We start from the raw sequence: 19,439 nt of genomic DNA, 5'->3' as shown, positions 1-19,439 counted from the left end.
GTAGACTTCTTTTTCAGTTTATTTCTCATCGGATACTTTCAGTGTTTATAAATGTATTTAGATTTCTTCTGGACTTATTACAGCGCCCTATCCTCGAGATCGCTTTCAATTTCGATATTTGAGATTTGTAATCGGAATTCGGAGTACAATTAAACATGTCAGTTTCACTAATATAGTGTGTAGGTAGGTATGAGCTATTTTAAAATGCCATAATGTAAAATATTAAAATGTATTGTGTGCACTCACCATTAATGTGGCCACGATCAATGTAGCGTTGCCTTTGTGTGAATGTCCCAAGGTGTGAACCCTTTCTGGTTTGCTAACAACTGTTTTGAAACCATCTGTATCCGACCATTCTGCGATCTAGTTTTTTGATAATGCATTAAAATATAAACGTAATTTATATAGTACTATTAAGTCGATAATATATATTACAATATGTATAGATATTATTGATCCGTTATAAAAAAAATTAATAAACCTTTACCAAGTTTGACTCAATAAATGTATTATCAATATGATTACTATTAACTAAAATACCATATCTGGCAATCATGATCGTTTTTGTTATAATAAGGACCGAATAGCATTCAATTATCTATAAATATCTTTAAAAATGCTTACTTTTGTTATAGTGCTATCAATCGTCATCTGTACAACGTGCAATGTATAATTATACCGTTTTCCATCGTCATTGAACATTATATGCCCGGTCAATCCTTCCATTACAACCTAAAATTTAAAAATAATAACATATTGTTTATTCGTATAAATAGGTACAATATTTTATTTTAATAAGTGCATATGAAATGTTTGCATTGTAACATTTTTGAAAAATAATTAATAAGAAAACAAACTACTTGTAAAAAATGTTATTTTAATTTATTCAGTTGAGGATATAATGGAAAAGCGTGGCTGTTTTTTTTTCAAAATTAAATTAATAGGCTTGCAAAAACAAATACGGAGAGAAGGATCGAGGTTTTCGATTCATTTAACAAATTTGTAGTGTTGAAATAAACGTGACCGGCCTATAGGCTGAATAAATGCGCGGAAGAGAATGTTGGGAAAGGGTTTGATTTATTTAACGATTTTCCGCACGAGATTCTTGGAAATTAACAGTATCCCGTTTACTAGACTTTTATTTGCATAGTATAAATAAACGGCCTGTATCAAATTGGAAATAGTGAAGAAAAAATATAAAAAAGTCAATTTTTGAAATAACAAAAAATCATCCTAATATATTTTCTAATATCAACTGATGAGAGGAATGAATGGCGATGACTATGAATCTAAATTAAATTAGATTAACAGTCATTAATATATGGGTCTATTGTCTGATAGATTAAATTAATTTAACGACTCATTAAGCAGTTAACAAATTAGTTTATCGAGTTCGTAAATTCTGTGGCAGATAATGTAAAATATATATTATATAGGCATATATAGCTTATACACCCACAGATCCTCTTAGTATTAAGATCATTTTAAGATTTATTATAAAACGATCACCTGATTATAGCTATGATTGCAACTATGGCCATTAGCTATTGTTGGCCGTTGGGGTTATGGTTGGTGGGGTTGGAACGGTTGGTATGGTTGGTTGACAACATATGTGGCAAAGTTTTTACCACTATGGACCCGGGTCCGGGTGGTCACCCATCCGGGAACTAAAGGCAGCGTCCGAAGCTTACTCTCAATCGCGTTGCGTGATGGATTTCAGCCACTACGCCGTGCCGAGCCACACATATTTTGTTCTGATATGCATTTTGTAAAATTTAAATGAAGTCAAAATAAAAATATATAAATATGTATTTTGATTGCATTTATCTTTTGAAATTTAATCAAACATATCAAAACACATTTTAAAAATTATTATAATTTTAAAATGTTGAATAATGTAGTGATTAGTAATAACTAATAACGATACCGGTGTGTGCACATACACCGATGCTATTTTGCAGGACTGCATCCTGCGTACAGTTATAATTGTGTGAGTAACGCGTAGCGGCAGCGCGCCTGCCCGGTATACGAGCTCGCGTTATTATAATGTTGTTAATTTTATTTATATTGGAATTTATATTTTATTATTTATCCATTTTCTATGTAAATAATGACCCAGAATCAATACATAAATTTTGTTTACATTGTTTATTTTCCGAGTTAAGGCCTACTTTTCCACAATAAATATGTTATGTTTCTATATAAATGTTTAAAAAAAATACAAGGCATTGTTTTTATTTATCAATCATCAACATAATATATTATTGTTATGTTGATAACTTTTAGTATCTAACTGAAAACTAATAAACTATTTTTATTCAAATAATAATATATTCTGCGTTACACAATTTGTTTTTTACTTGCCAATAATATATGAGTATGTAACTGGGTACATAAATACATTATGTTATACTTAATCTAGTGGCGAGTTTATGAGTTTTACTTTAATTTATCAACAATTGTTTTAGATTCTGAGTGGAACGATGAATGTATTGATCTTACAATGATGTGTGTTTTTTTTAATCTTTTATATTTAAATCTATTAATCTTCTATATATATATAAATGAATGTATGTGACGTCTATCTGTGTGTCTGTCTGTGTGTACATATTACCATGGCAACCATATATAGTTTTGAACACCATTGCACCGAATATTAAACAACGCATTAAAAAAAATTTGAATCATATAGAGTTGGCATTTTTAACTAGCAACGAAGTGCACAGGGTCTGCTGGTATTATATATGTAACTAGGTAAATATAATATAAGCCAAATGTAAGTACGTTTTGTTGTTTTTGAAAAATAGCGACGAAAGAGAGATATTTCATTTTTATATAATTTTTAGATTCTGAGCGAAGCGATGAATGTATTGATTTTACAACGATGTGTGTTTTCTTTTATTTTTATTTTTTATTTTTGTGTCTGTCATCACCTTTTAGGATAGTAAAAGTGCTTGGACTTTCTTCAACAGTAACTTTTCTGATAGGAAAGTGAATCTAGTTGGTACTTTGGGAGTCAAAAGTAAAAATTTCCCAGTAGTTTTCAAAAGCGACGTGAAAAACAAAAGAAAAATTAAGGTAAAACAGGAATTTTTACGCAAAATCTGTTTTCGAGAAAATCGATTTTGGTTTTTGGTGTAACTCTAAAACAAATGACCGTAAGGACATGAAATTTTGACTAAATGTTTATAATTGCATTTCCTATACACCATAACATTTTCCAAATATTTTGACTTATTTTGAGCTGTTTACGGACATTGTCAATTTCCATTTTTTTTAGTTTTTTTTTCTATAAATATCAATGAAATTCTATCTGTTGAGTAAAAAAGTTTGAAAATTTAATAGAAGGCTCCTAGGTTATTGTTTCAAAGGCAGATGAAAAAAATTAAAAATCCTTGGTCACAGTTTTTATTTATAAGCATTTAAAGTTCAAATTTTGACAAAATACGGAAAAATCACGAAAATTAGCAAATTATTTTAAGTTGAGAATTCATAAAAATTTTTCTTTTTAAATCTAAGATTTGAAAATGTAATATAAGATTACTCATAAGTTTGTCTACCTTAATCAAAAAAAAAATGTCTAAAATAAACTTAAATTAAATTTTTATGAGCGTCTGAAATTTATATTTTTACAACATTTGATATTCACTCGATTTCTCATAAAACAATTTTCTTATTTTATTGTAATTAAAAAACAAATGACTGTAGATATTTGAAAATTTCACTGAATGTTTATATTAGCATTTTCTATACACCATAAAATTTTGAAAATATTTTGACTTTTTTTGAGCTGTTTACGGACATTGTCAGTTTTCAATTTTTTAGTTTTTTTTTCTATAAATATCAATAAAATTTTATTTGTTGGGTAAAAAAGCGTGAAAATGTAATGCAATGCTCCTGATATATTCAATATTGTTACAATAGCAGTTGAAAAATATTGAAAATACATAGGCACAATTTAAATACATATATAATATAAGATTTGGGCTAGGCCGATCATACGTTATATATCATGACCATATGGGAGGCTAAACAAGTTTGGTATATCAGGTGTATAATATACTAAATATGCATAATATTATATTATTATGATGATTCCGGGGTATACAATAGACATATACCATTTTAGACTTTTTTCAATAACCTTTAAACACATAATAATTATAATTATATCATACGTATATTCGACGTTAATTTTTATATAGACATTTAAAGACGCATATATCTTATCATTTAAACGTTAAAGTAGGTGCCTATGTTATATTTTAGACGTGAGCATCAATTATTAACATATTGACGATCACGTAGGTCGTAGGTATGCAATTCAAGTTTTAAGCTAGGAAGACTATAGGTTTTATGGAGTCATAGTATCATATTTCATATTTTAATAATGTATATAATATACAACATATAATGATAGATGTGCATTGTGCACGATACATTTAATTGTGTAGTATCATTAATAAACTATATATTAATATAAAATTACGTCACCCGATTTATTCCGACATAAATGCAATTTACATATTGTGTGTGTAAGCTACGTCATAGTGGAACATGGGACCGACTTGTAAAATAAATACTAACACTGGAGTTACTATTACATATGATTTACGTAGTGAGCTACATAGCATGCCGCGTCACTGTGAGTCCACGTGACATATCGTCCCGTCGTTTATTGCCCGTGGCGCGAACAAGTTACACAATGTCTTGTGTATATATAAGTATGTGCGTGTGTGTACGTATAATGTATATATATATACACGTTATATACATTATACACATTGCAGGGTAGTATATACTCGCGGCGTTGGCGTTTACTCTTATTAGAGGGGCGTTTGGTGCGATCTTTTTACCGTACTTGTGGCTCGGAGGTGGGTGGAGAGATAATAAAAGGTGACAGAGACGAATTCGCAGCGAGCACCAAGGTGGCGGCGGTGGTGACGTAAGACCCGACTGCTGCGACTACCACCCCTAACCGTTACCACCCTCGCATTCATCTCCCACCGTCGTCGTCGTCTGTGAGGGACGTGGATGAGGTCGCGATGAAGATTGAACGTGTGCGGCCGAGTCGTCCCGGGCGGATAGCCCTGCAATGTAGGTAGGTGAATCACGGCTGGTGCTCACTAATTTCACTTAGGCGAGTGAAATTAAAAACTGCTACCAAAAAAGAATGGCGGTGGTGGCAGTGCTCGCAGCCACCACCGAGTGCTAGGAGCTCGTACATTAAATGCGTATATATATATACAGCGAAAGACATCGTGAACCTGGGGGAGGGTGTGTGGGGGAACAGCTGAGGAGAGGGGGAAAAAGAGGGATTATGTCGCGCGGACGTTATTAACGCGACGGGACGTCCAAGCCCATTTATACCACTTTGGATAACCCCCAACCACCGTCACTGCCGTCACTACCGCCAAAACCTCTTCACACACTTACCACCCTCTCGGAACATATATATGCATGCCCCATATTATACTATATATATACATATTACACTATACATGTATATAGCATTACATATAGGGTATATACATGAAAAAGGGCAAATGGAAAGGAACGAGAAAGAACGATTTCGTAATTGAGTTTTGCCTGGACCACGGTGGCACACACTGCTGCAGATTTTGGTCCACTGAGTGTTTTTCTTGACTACGTCATGATATAACTGCGAAAAAATGTAACCATTTTCCTTCATCCCATTATTTTAAATTTTTCATTCGTAATATTTTGTTATAATTAGGTATACACGATGTATGAAAAATATACCTACTATAACGAACATTGAAAAAAAATTGTTATAAACAACAACGACTATTTAGATTGTGAAAAAAGTTAGATAAGTATTGATTTTTCATTAATGTTTTTTCATATTTTACGGACAATTTAAAGCAGAAGAAATGGTTAAAACAGAAATGATATGTTGATTATAAATTTAAAATTAAGTCTAAAAAATATTTTAATGAAACGTTATAGCAAATACTAAACTCCGTTTAGAATTGTTTTTCGGATACTATTATTTATTTTATCTTGTAAATCAACCCGTAGGTTGGTCAGAGCTCCACATCACCATTGGTTTACCACTAATTTATTAAGTTATTTATAAGAGATAACACATTTATCATTGACGTTTTCTCTGGCATAGAAGATGCGGGACCATCATATGTGTTCTCTAATGCATAGGTCCTAATATCAGTTTATAAATAACATTGATCTAGCGTTTTATACCCAGAATATAGCTCAGGTTTTATTTGTGGATCAAATGCATGACGGAACCACGCCGTTCAATTATCTTTATCCAAGCCACCAAGGTGAGTAAAATAATACGATTTTTCGGTAACAATAATACCTTTGTCTTGATTTTATATATTACTATGTATACAATTGGTGATTTCTATTCAAATAGTTAAATAAGTAATACGGTAATGTTAGCTAAATCATGTTATTCTTACAATCATTCAAAAATTCTTGAAATTAAATACTATTGTGTTAAAAGTTAAATTGCAATTGTTATTACCTTTCTCAAAAATCGTGAAATTTTTTCACCATGTTCCCATTGATTTCCCGATGTTCGACCGCTATTACAGTCCAGACCAAGGATCTGTGAAGACGAAATACCAGACATAGATGAATTGCCATTTGAAAGTGTTCTCTTGGTGTTCGCCTTAAACATATCTGGTTTTTTCCATAAAAGCTTGTTAAAGGTTTCTACGAGGACCAGAACCGCGTCATGCATTAGTGCGGCTTGTGCCTAAATATAGAAAAAAAATCAATCCATTAATATATAACATTATACCAACAAGGAAATCCAAAAAGATCCTTGGTCGAATTGTGTGTGTGTGTGTGTGTGTGTGTGTGTGTGTGTGTGTGTGTGTGTGTGTGTGTGTGTGTGTGTGTGTGTGTGTGTGTGTGTGTGTGTGTGTGTGTGTGTGTGTGTATTTGGAGGATGCTAGCAATACGTCAGCCAACGACAATCCGATGCGCGGATCATGACAAATGGGCAAAAAATTAACCCGCGAGACCTTTTCATCTATAGGTCGTCGCAAACAAAATAAACAAAAAAATTATACATATACATTTGTGTGTGTATGCAGTTATATATGAATATAAGTATTCGCGAGGTACAACCATGGGCGGAGGGTGGGATACAGTGAACATTTTTGAGTGTGATTGATTTGTTGTTGTTGTTGGGGGATGAAACGGTTGAGCGGCCATGTTTGTCAGTAGGGCTTTGGCTCATGATTGATAGTAGAACATTTTCGTGCGACGCCCGATTGAGGAGAATGGAGAGACGGTGGTACAGGCAATGGTGGCACGCACAAACGGCAGAGAAGCGAGGAGTCCTGCAGGGTACGGAAAGCTACGTTCAATAATGCAGAAGCCACAGCGCACCAAAACACAATCACACCCATGCACGGGACTAATTCATCAACCAAGGTCGGTTTGAAGAAGAAAAAAATTGGTTTAACCTGTCAACGGACGAAACCCGTCAACAAAAAAAAAATATATATATATATTAGCTGGAAGTCACTTAACAAATTATTGTTAAGTGTTTCGCAGTAAAACTGCATAATATGGTCGGTTAATAGTAGCAAGTATTATATGTCTTATAAACATTAAACGCTTAATATCATGGGCTACGGAATAATCAAAATAATTCATTTAGACTTTAGAGCAACGCAACGAGAATATCATTGTTAAATTCTTTAAAATAATTACATTTATATAGAGGAATATATAATACGTATTTTTGTTCGAAACTACTATTTATAGTTCCATTTGACACTGTACAAGAGATATAATAATGTAGGTACTAGGTAGTGAATTTAAGAAATTTGGCTAGAAACTTACCTACCAAAAGTAGGTACTTATCAATTACTTCTCAACATTTTTTAGAAATGTGTCAAGGCGTTAACCAATTAATTTTCAACTTGATCATAAACTGATATTATATTCGTTATTATATTGCCATTGTGTTGCTCTTTTATTTGTATTAACAGTGGAATACATTGTTTTAATCTATAAATCGCTATTCTTTATATATTTTATAAGTTAATGTACAATCTTTAAATATAGTAATGTTTAATTAAAATATTAAATTAATTAGAACTGGGAATTTTATTTAAATAAAAATAATAATAAATGTTAATGACTGTAAATATTAATATTTCATACAATTTGTCACTCACAGTTTTTAATATTTTACGTGTTAGTCTAATAAATAAGAATATAGTAGGTACTTCAATTAAAAGCACCAAATCACTTCTACAAATATTAAGAACACATGCAGTTTAATAATCAGTGTTTTTGTAAGTCTGTTAAACTAAAAACAAAAGTAAATATTTTAAACAAATAAGCAATGTCCAATGCTCCAGAAATCGTAAAAAGCTATAATATTATTTTAAAAACCCAAAAAAAAAGTAAGACTTACATATTTATTGAGTTTAGTATATAAATAGTTTTATAAGTATTATAGGTTACAGTAAGTCAAATTTTAAATTATAAGATATGTACGTAAATCGAAAAAGTTATTATAAACAAAAATAATCCGCTAAATAATCTAAAAAGTAAAAATACGACAGAACAGCATTAAAAAAAATTGGTTGAAAAGCAACATAAAATATCATACAGTGTGTCCCGTTTTAAATGTACCACTAAATATCTCAGCCCGATAATCTTAGATTGAAATACGGTTTGCTGCAATAGCTTAGGGGTACTGAAGTACACATTTAAGGACAAATTTCAAATTTTTAACTCTTGTAGTATGCACATGCGCAATACAAATTTTTTTTTTAAATTGCAACACCTATTTTTGTCACCGGATATGGATAGATTATTTTATTCTAAGTAATTTTCATCCATTGACCATAGTTCTAAACCAAAAATTGAATGAGTTACACCTTTTGGAAATTTTAAAATAATTAAATTTTTTCGATTTTACGAAAAAAATGTATTGTTTTAAATTTGAATTGAGTGATTTTTTCATAGATTTTAATAAAGAATGTGAAGTAGGAAATTAAATAAAAAATACTCCGTTACATTGTTTTGACTTATGTTTATTTTTTTTCGAAAAAAATCGAAAAAATTTAATTATTTTAAAATTTCCAAAAGGTGTAACTCATTCAATTTTTGGTTTAGAACTATGGTCAATGGATGAAAATTACTTAGAATAAAATAATCTATCCATATCCGGTGACAAAAATAGGTGTTGCAATTTAAAAAAAAAATTTGTATTGCGCATGTGCATACTACAAGAGTTAAAAATTTGAAATTTGTCCTTAAATGTGTACTTCAGTACCCCTAAGCTATTGCAGCAAACCGTATTTCAATCTAAGATTATCGGGCTGAGATATTTAGTGGTACATTTAAAACGGGACACACTGTATATCTTATTCTATGTTGTATGTATTCATAAATACCTACAATATCCAAGCTCTGATAATAATTGTAATAATAAACCATATTATTACCCACTTCTACATTATTGTTATGGAAAAATATTATTTTTAAATAAACGTTAACCATAAATAGAGTTATTTTGCGGAGGGTGTATTGAAAAAATATTACGCAATAGAACCATAAACAGCAGCTGTTATAAATAAAACAAAAATCATGAGGTATTTTGATCACTGAGCTGATCCAAAAGAGAAGTGTAAGTACTTTTTCGTAATAAAAATAAGTGCAAAAGCAAATACTAACTTTTCTTAAAGAGAGTATTCAACAAATATTTTAGGCTTATCCAAAATTAATTTAGCTTCTTACAAAGAATCTTTACCACATTGAAACACAATAAAATACGACACACTTGTATTGAGTTAAAACAAAAGAAAAACATTAATCACGAAGGAAAAAGGATAATACGTGGTGAAAATACAATGATACATTTTTATTTATTATGAAAATGATGGTACTAGAATTATTTTAATGTTTACATTTCAAACTTGTTTGTAAACTCTATTTAAGCTGAGCATGTTGCAATGGATTATTTTACCTATATTATTTATATACTACTAGCCTTACTGTATACATCTATGCTTATTGTTCAATTTGGGGAGGAAAACTTACAAAGATCTAACTATAAAACTCAAAGTGTGACTCGGCGCGGCGCAGTGGCTGAAATCAATCACGCGATGTGATTAAGAGTAAGCAACGGCCGCTGCCATTAGTTCTCGGATGGGTGACCATCCGGGTTCGTTGTGCGCGAAAACCTTGTCACACATACACGTATTCCTAACCGACCGTATCAACAGTCCCGACCCTACTGCACCAACCCTAACAACCTTACAGGCTAATGACCTCAGTCGTCGAAGCCTTAAAATCTAATAAATAAAAAAAAAAAACTCAAAGTCAAATGTATTGTGATAAAAACAATTTTAATTAATTTTGGCACATCTTGTATTCACGGAAATATATTTTTGCACATTGATTTAAACATTTTATTTAATTCAAGTTAAAAGTGAACCATTTTAGTTTTTTTTTTTTTTTACCATTTTAGTTAAAAATATAAATATAAATTAACAATAATGTACATTGGATTTATAAATGACATCATATTACTATAGGAATAATAGTATGACGTACTATATTGTGTAAGTAGTGAATATTAATATTTTTACCGAAATTGTGTCCTTTCCTGCTCCGGGTGAAGTGAGGGGATCCAAGTTTTTCCACTCAGATAGAAAATGCTTAACTGACCATTGATTCATATCCAATAGTCTAAATCCAGTTATATTTATAGCACCATACTCGATAACTTCTGTCTCCCAATGATCATCCATTATCTATAGAAAGGCAATAAATTATTAAATGTTATTAGCTTTAATCACAGACAACACGTCTATATATAATTCTTAATAAATTAAATAATGCTAAAAAAAATTAATAAAATTAAAATAATTAAAAATACATTATTTTTGTTTGTACCTAATACTAATTACATATAATTATATCAAGCTTTTTTTATTCAAATAATAAAAGCGTATATTTTATTTTTAAGTTAAAATTTCTTAAAATTAATTTTGCGCTGAGAAAATATCTAGGGAAATACAAAAATAAGTCGACTCGAAAAATGCATAGGCATAAGTGCATAAAATGCATAAGTGTAAAAACTAAAAATTAATTTACGAAGAATAAATTATCATTATTTTATATTTTTGAAATAAGTTAGGTACTGCAAGACAGAAACTGGAACTGAACCGAAAATAACCAGTTCTGAGACCAGAAAATGGTGCTTATATTAATATTTTATTTTGGTAATATATACCTTATTTTATGCATGTATATAAAATTGAACAAAGTATTAATGACCATTATAATATAAATGTTCTAACTAGAACACTAACCTTAAAACTTATTTTTTAACTAGAACCAAAATTTTTAATAAAATTATTATCACTAGAACAAAAATTAGAAATCAAATAAATGAATAGTGCTGCAAGTATATAACTCCACAGTGGACATATACTTAGTGAATTATATTGTAGATACATGACTTTGGTTTCATTCCGTATAGGTATTTCCCAGTAAATTTTTAGGTACACATTTTTTTTTGCATAATTTATAAACTGAGCGTTTTTAGTATATTTTCTTTATAAATTATATATTTAGGTAATGAAAAAGTACAGCTTCATTTACAATATTATATTTATACATTTATATATAATCGATTAATATTGTTTATAGCATATCCTATAATAGGTACCTAAATTATTTTCATTTATTTATAAATTATGTAAAATATTACAAATTTTAATAATAGTTTTTTCAAGTATAGAAAGGAATATAATTATTAATTAATGGATTTAAACTTCTCCTTTACACATGAATTTGTCAACGAAAATGTTTGTCTTCTGACGGAAACTTTAAAGAACACGTTCGGGTAATTAATTAATTTAACACCCCCAACCTATTTCCTTAATATGGAATCACTAACTTCACGGATACCTTGTAATTAATCAGTAGTGATTCTATGTAACAAAGATAAACTCAAGTGATAGAACACGATAGAATTTTAGGGAAACTCTAAAATTAAATTAAACTTGAATGTAATGAATTGATTGCTGCACTATAGTATACCAGAAACCTAGGGTAAGCTATTACTATTTAACTTTAGAATTGCCTACATGAATTCAAATCACAACTTTGATAAATCAATAGATATTTTTTTATATCGGCCTTGAAACATTAGCATTTAAATGTCATTCAAAGTTTAAAGTTTAAAGAACAAATTATATTATAATAAATTAAAACGTATGTGTAAACTTTACGTAGGTATATTTACAATTTATGATTATTAATTTTAATTTTTACAAATATGCATGTGATATTTCTTTTCCATTTATACATGTTTTTCCCTAAATGAGTATTCTTCAAATACATATTAATATTATGATAATAAAAAAATATAAAAATACAAACTATGTTCTTAAATGATAATTTAATTAATATTTACCAATCCACTGAGTAAATAATGATAGGTCCTCTTGCCTAATTGAATATCTTTAACATGTGATACGACAATCTGCTTAGCCATAAGTGTTGGACAGTCAAGCACAATTCTTTTACTACCCCATCTGTGAATAATAAAAAAAATATATAAACTAAAACAATGGCATGACACACTTAACATCTGACACAGTTGTTTATTATTATTAATCAAAAAGGTGATATTGTTTCCTTCTATATTTTTTACAAACACACAAAATACCACGTAAGTGGTTTGGTCTGTAGAATCAAATCGATTAAGAAAAAAAGAGGGATGATTTCTGTATATACTTTACATATTTTAAATGCAAAGCACGATACACAGTTGGCTGATGAATTGGGTCAGAGGGATGAGTCGGGATGGAAAAAATCGCTGAGAAACCAATTCAGCACACGATGTAGTGTTAAATCGACCAAATGCATACACGAAAAATTCAAGTTTTATAATAAATATAGGTATTGTACCTACGCATATGTTTTGATTTTATGTACCTACTTTCATAGTAGGTAACTTAAATGTCCTATTATTAGGACTAAGGGAATATTTTGCAACTACTGTTAATAACACTGTAACTATTTACCTAAAGCATTTTCACTAAGTGTGTCTATAAGTTATTTCTATACACCATACAATTTTTGAAATATTGCCACTCTTTTTGCGATATTTATAGGCATAAGACAATTTCGAGTTTTATTAGTTTATTATTAATTATTGTCGATAAAACATTATTTGCTTGGCCAAAAAACTTTAAACTATAATACAACATTCCTAATAAGTTTTTATTAGTGTACATTAAAAATAAAGTTGAGCGTAAATCCACAGTAATTTTTTATGATCTTCTGAAGTTAGAATTTTGACAAAATCACAAATATTGACAAACTATTTCGAGTTAGAATAATTCATAAAAGTGATTCTGTTTATATCTAAGCTTAGAAAATTGAATACAAGATGGGGTAAGTATAACTACAATAACTAAAAAAAAGTTTACCGGAAAGTCAAATTCATTTTTTACGAGCGTTTGGAGTTAGACATTAGAAATTTATCAGTAAATTACCAAATTCTCATACAACGATTTTCTTATTTTGTTATTATTCAAAAACTTATAATCATAAGTACTTGAAATTTTCAAGTGCCATGTTTATTTTATCATTTTCTATACATGATAAAGTTGTCAATGAATTTTGACTCGTTTTGAATTATTTATTGACTTCTAAAATTGGAAATTTTTTAGTTTTTTATATACAAATTTCAATAAAATGTCATTAATTGGGTCAAAAAGTTTTAAAATTGAAAAAGTACAAGGTTCTTCATAAGTAGTTATAATAGCAGTTAAGAAATATTAAAAACTCATACGCACGATTTTCTTTTATAAGTATTTAAAGTACAAATTTTACATCATTTATCAAAATCTCAATCATTTTTAAATTATATTGTATTAAAAAAATTAGAAAATGTTCAATTTGTATAGCTAAGGATTGAAAATTTAAAACAAAGATTCTCATAAATAGTACATACTGTAACCAAAAAACCTAAAAAAATATATAAAACAGTTTTTTTTATATACATTTTAAGTTCATATTTGGACTAAATTACATATTAAAACTAAGAACTATGGTTTTAGTTATTTTGTTGTAATTTAAAAATATTTTTCGTGGATGTATAAAACTTTTAGAGTATCATATTACATTTTATAAGCTCATTGGCATTCTCAAATGTAATTTTTTTGGGAAAAATGATCTCTAAAAATGTCTACAAGAAAGTCAAATTAAATTTTTATGAGCGTTTGAAATTCATATTTTTACAACATATTTTGATATTCACTCGATTTCTCATGTAACGATTTTCTTATTTTATTGTAATTAAAAAACGAATGACTGTAGATATTTGAAAATTTCATTGAATGTTTATATTAGCATTTTCTATACACCATACAATTTTGAAAATAATTTGAATCTTTTTGATATGTTTACGGACATAGTCAGTTTTCAATTTATTTAGTTTTTTTTAGTTTTTTTTTCTATAAATATCAATAAAATTTTATTTGTTATATATCGTTATTGCCGTTCTATTTATATTCAGTATTACGATTTTGGTGCGTTCTCGGTAAACAAAGTATCAATAGTATATATTATTATTTTGAACAATTAACATACAGTTCAGCATACTATATTATATTATAATAATTAAATCACTTTGGTTCATTCGAAATTTGCTGCCCCCACACTAGTGCCGCCCTAGGGGGCTGCCTATTTAGCTACCACATTGAGCCGGACCTGGTGGAGCGGCAGAAAGGTATGTTATCAAAGAGATTGTTAAAGCAATTATCATTGCATTTTTACATAAATTCTTAACTAATAAATTATGAAAGAAATTTATAATAATATAATTTATAGCAGATTATTCGTAAAAAAAACTATTTATTAATTTTACCTGTTCACTCGTTCTACTTGATGAATAAAATTTAAAGCGTCTGATACATTTTGGATACGTTTTACCATGTCCACTTTAAGACTATTTGGGCCAACGTCTAGAGCTTCATACAACTGTTGCAAACGCAGAAGTCCTGAAAAATAAAAATTACAATATTATTACATATTTTGTTTGTTTAAACTAACGAATATGTTATATGAACCAAGTTATGTAAAGTATAATTATTCGTTCTTATCCCCTTTTCATGCAAAAACTCATTAGTGTTGTCTTGGCATTCCAATTTTTAAATTATCTATTTCAGATTTCTTGCCTCGGGCTACGAACATTTTACAAACACAAAGGATTGACGCCATTGCCGAAAGAGAGAAACTACAATGATGACTAAATAGGGCAGTGGTTTTAACATACAGAGGAGACAACTCTACGAACGCATTTGTTATATGTACCTATCTAATATCTATATTTGCATTTCAAACGAATTGTATCACCCTTGAGCGCACAATATCTTCAAACATTTACTCTATTTGTTTGACGTTTGGATTCTACCTGCTCGCGAGTTCTTATATAACTATATCTTACGAGTTACGAATACTAAAATAAAATTGAGTAAAAAAATGTATCTAAAAAGCCGATATAAAATTATAAACAAAGTCCATTAAAAAAAAAAAACCATAAAAAAATTTAAATGAAATTATAAACTGTTATAAATAAAAGTTAATATTTTTAAAAGGTTTTTTAAAGGTTCAAACGTTGTATCAAAATGCACACAAATGTCACAACATTGCATTCATTGACACCATCGCGAAAAAAGTAGGAACATAAGCTTTATGTAATCTTGAAAATATATTTTATGTGCAAAGTATAAAACAGGGTACTTGTACTCTATAAAATACTCAGTGATGTTATAACTTATCACATAGGTATATAAACCGGGAGTTAAACATTATACCCAATGCAAAAATGTTTAGCTGACAACGCTAGTTCATATTATTGTTATGTCAAAAATACATAACATTACATTTTAGCTACCTAATGCTTAAAAGTAAAATACTTAGATGGTGACACATAATATTTATTCAATGGAGCCCAGAATTATCGGGAGATTAACAATATTTATTTTAAATCATATTAATGTATACTCCACATAGTTACAAAAAAAATGCTATTTGGGAAGACCAAGTATTTTTTTATCGAGTAAATAATAACTATAAATTATAATATAACGTATTATCAAAATCAATAAAATGAAAACATATCTATTAACGATCATTGTCTAATAGAAAAATATTAATTATTAAATAAATAAATATTAAGAACTTTTTTTGGACTGTATACCTATACGTATTAAATTAAATATAATATCGATAGAGTTTTCATAAAAGTTTAATCCACTTTTCTAGAATTGTAAAATTCGATTTAAAATAAAGAATAAGTGTCAGCAGCAGTTCACTTTTTAGTTTTTTATGTTAACTATTCTCGCAAAAATGTATACGAAATAAATTACACCTCTCTATATTTTTCTTGGTAAAAAAATACTAGAAGGACAATGCCAAATTTTTATTATTTTTTTACTTAGTTCTTAACAAGTGATTCCACAATAAATGGTTATTAAAAATAAAAGAACACTCTCCATTAGCGAGTATTATTTTTACTTTACACATAAAGCGTCTTTTGTTTCCTACGAATACTTCTTTGCGCATAAACTCGCTTTTGTCTTCACATTTTAATGTCATTTTTTTAATGCTTTAGTATTTAATCGATTTTTAATTTGAGACATTTCAACTAAATGATGGGGCGGCCAAAAATATTTTGTAAATTCTACGATTGGTAAAATAAAAATGACATCACTCTAATCATAAGTAGATACACTATACATACAATACCTAACATTACATATAATTTGACGCTTGAAACTAAATTTAAATAAAATGAAAAATATTAAATGTGTTTAGAAGTAACCAATTAATATTATTAGTATTTTTTTTATGGTGATTTGTACCTATGTAAATTTTAATTCTTCATGTAATAATTTAAATGTTGTTTTGAAATTGTGGATGTTTTATATATTGGTATTTTATATGATTTAAAAACAATATACCATCAAAGATAACAAAACAAAAAAAAACGTCAAATTAATAAATTAGTCATTTTTATATTATTTAAAATATTAATAATATTGTGTGAAAGAAAAGGCACTATAATACGAAAAAAAAATGTAATAAAACATTAAAACCTTTAGATAGGTACTAGAATAATATTATAATGATAAGTTGCGTTTATGTTTGACCAATATTTGCCCAGGAATTTAATATAATTGGTGATTGACACCAGGGAAGGGTACAATTCTAAAACATTTGGTTTTACTGCGCATGCATGAAAAAAAGGTTTTTATAAAACAAGTGTCATTTTAAATCCTTTATGCGGTAACAAACCTCAAATCAAATTAAAGGGCAGAAATATTTAGTGTTACCTTAAATCGTTATCACACTGAATAAGTTTTAATATATAACCATCAATACAATTTTCGAACAGTTGATGTGCTTTGTAATAATATCGGTGTATAATGGATAATGATAAAAAAAAACATTTAGATTTGAATCTAAAAGGATTGTATTCTTTACCCTTACTTTTTATTCCAACTGATTAACCACTTCAATGTTCTCTAAAACTCTTTATTCTGAAGAGTATTAATAATGCATCTGAAGAAATTTAAATGACAAAATGAATGAAACTTTTTTAAAAAAGAAATATTTAAATTAAATAGGATATGAAGGGACTTTTAAAATAAACTCGACATTTTGGTACTGTTGATTAAATGTATTTTATACTACTATAGTAGGACAAAAGATTTTATCAAGTATTTTATCTTTAAAGTTTTATTTAGAAACACTATGAAGTAAAATATTCTACATAAATACGTAATATTAAATACGCACATCTAGAAAATCTATTTATGTATGAAATAATAGTTATTGTCGAATGTGCTCTATATAGATAAAACAAGTCATCGATGAGGTTCCATATACATAGTTAAGAGGTTCGTGTGTAACTTGTAAGTAGACGTATGAGGATCGAAAAAAAAAGAATTTTAATATTTCTAAAATAAAAAACCAACTACCTAGTTTAAGAATCAGGGTAAAAAACCTTTAAACCTTTAATTATTATATATTATGACTGATGAAATATGATAAAAATATTATAAAAATTTAAATAAATAAATATTTCATTTTAAATCTAAATAAGAGCATATATAAGTAAATACTATTATAATATACCAGACAATCAAAAAAATATTCATTATTTACCATTAATTTACTATTAGTAAATTATGAAATATTGGTAGGGGGGGGGGGGGGTTTAACATCCACAACCCACCCCTGGCTACGCCACTGATTATAGTAGTGATAATAAAATATTTAAATCGTCTCAATGAGTTAATTCAAAAATGTATTAACTTATACAGTTAAATTGATTACCTAACTTAAACTAAATCTAAGTTAACATAAATTCACTTACCATCGTGTGAGTCATACATGTAAATTATATTGGTCCAGCCATAATATCGAACAGTATCCAATATAGCACGGTGGTAGTCTGGTCTAAGACTGACCGCATAATCCAACATTCCCGATGAGGGTGATAATACCTGAAATACGCATTATAATAATAATTAAGCTTGTATTATAATATAAAGAAATAATATAACTAATACATTATCCATATTATTTAAAGTACCTACGAATTTTATGCTTTATATAATTATTTCAAACATTATGGTGATTAATGATATTATAGTAATGAAGTAATGATCAATTACAGGAGGTTGGTTCTTCTCTAAACCTATGTCAAAAATACACGACACTTAAAATATATAGAATATAAGTACTATATTTTTGGTAGGTACACAACATTTTTTCATGAACATTTTAATCAAATCATGTTAGGGGTTGGTAAATTGGAAAGACTCCTCCTCCAAAGGCTGGAGTCCCACCTAGACGCTTACGGTGGAATGAGAAGGGCTCCAAATCAATACGCATTTCGTAAGGGGGTGAGCACCGAATCAGCGGTTGGAAAAGTGCTGTCAATTGCCAAGCAGGCGTTTCCGGCACTGCATAAAAGAACCTGTGCGTGCTCATCACCCTAGACGTGAAAAACGCGTTTAATTCGCTGAGGTGGCCCGTCATAGACGACGCACTCAGGTGCAAGAACACGCCAGAGTACCTCGTAGAGATGCTCCGCTCATGGTTATCAAACCGCCAACTACTTTCAGGTGACGAAATGTCCCCGAGACCCGTGACGTGCGGCGTTCCACAAGGCTCCGTCCTGGGCCCCGCACTGTGGAACGTCGCTTACGACTCGCTTCTGGGCATGGACGTTTCCCCCGGAGTACACCTGGTAGGATTCGCCGATGATCTGGTCGTAGTAAGAGTGGCCAGGACAGAAAGACAGTTGGAAGACGTTATAAATCCGGTATTGGGCGCCATAGACAACTGAATGTCCTCTAGAGGCCTAGAGCTGGCGCATCAAAAAA

The 19,439-nt window shown here is 29.3% G+C and overlaps 1 protein-coding gene across 1 annotated transcript in view; it reads right to left on the bottom strand.

The window, feature by feature from the left end:
* Positions 1-19,439, bottom strand: part of LOC132950407 (glutamate receptor 1-like) — a 183,770-nt gene that overhangs the window by 47,744 nt on the left and 116,587 nt on the right. The window contains exons 4-10 of the mRNA XM_061021843.1: positions 18,425-18,554; positions 14,909-15,041; positions 12,446-12,566; positions 10,611-10,775; positions 6,512-6,745; positions 625-732; positions 247-363 (exon numbers count right to left, since the gene is read on the bottom strand). Of these exons, the coding sequence (XP_060877826.1) occupies positions 247-363; positions 625-732; positions 6,512-6,745; positions 10,611-10,775; positions 12,446-12,566; positions 14,909-15,041; positions 18,425-18,554 (1,008 nt within the window). The remainder of the gene's footprint in view (positions 1-246; positions 364-624; positions 733-6,511; positions 6,746-10,610; positions 10,776-12,445; positions 12,567-14,908; positions 15,042-18,424; positions 18,555-19,439) is intronic.

Source organism: Metopolophium dirhodum, chromosome 8, assembly GCF_019925205.1.
Source record: "Metopolophium dirhodum isolate CAU chromosome 8, ASM1992520v1, whole genome shotgun sequence".
NCBI lineage: Eukaryota > Metazoa > Arthropoda > Insecta > Hemiptera > Aphididae > Metopolophium > Metopolophium dirhodum.
Note: the sequence above shows the minus strand (reverse complement) of the source record. Positions and strands in the feature narration are given on the sequence as shown.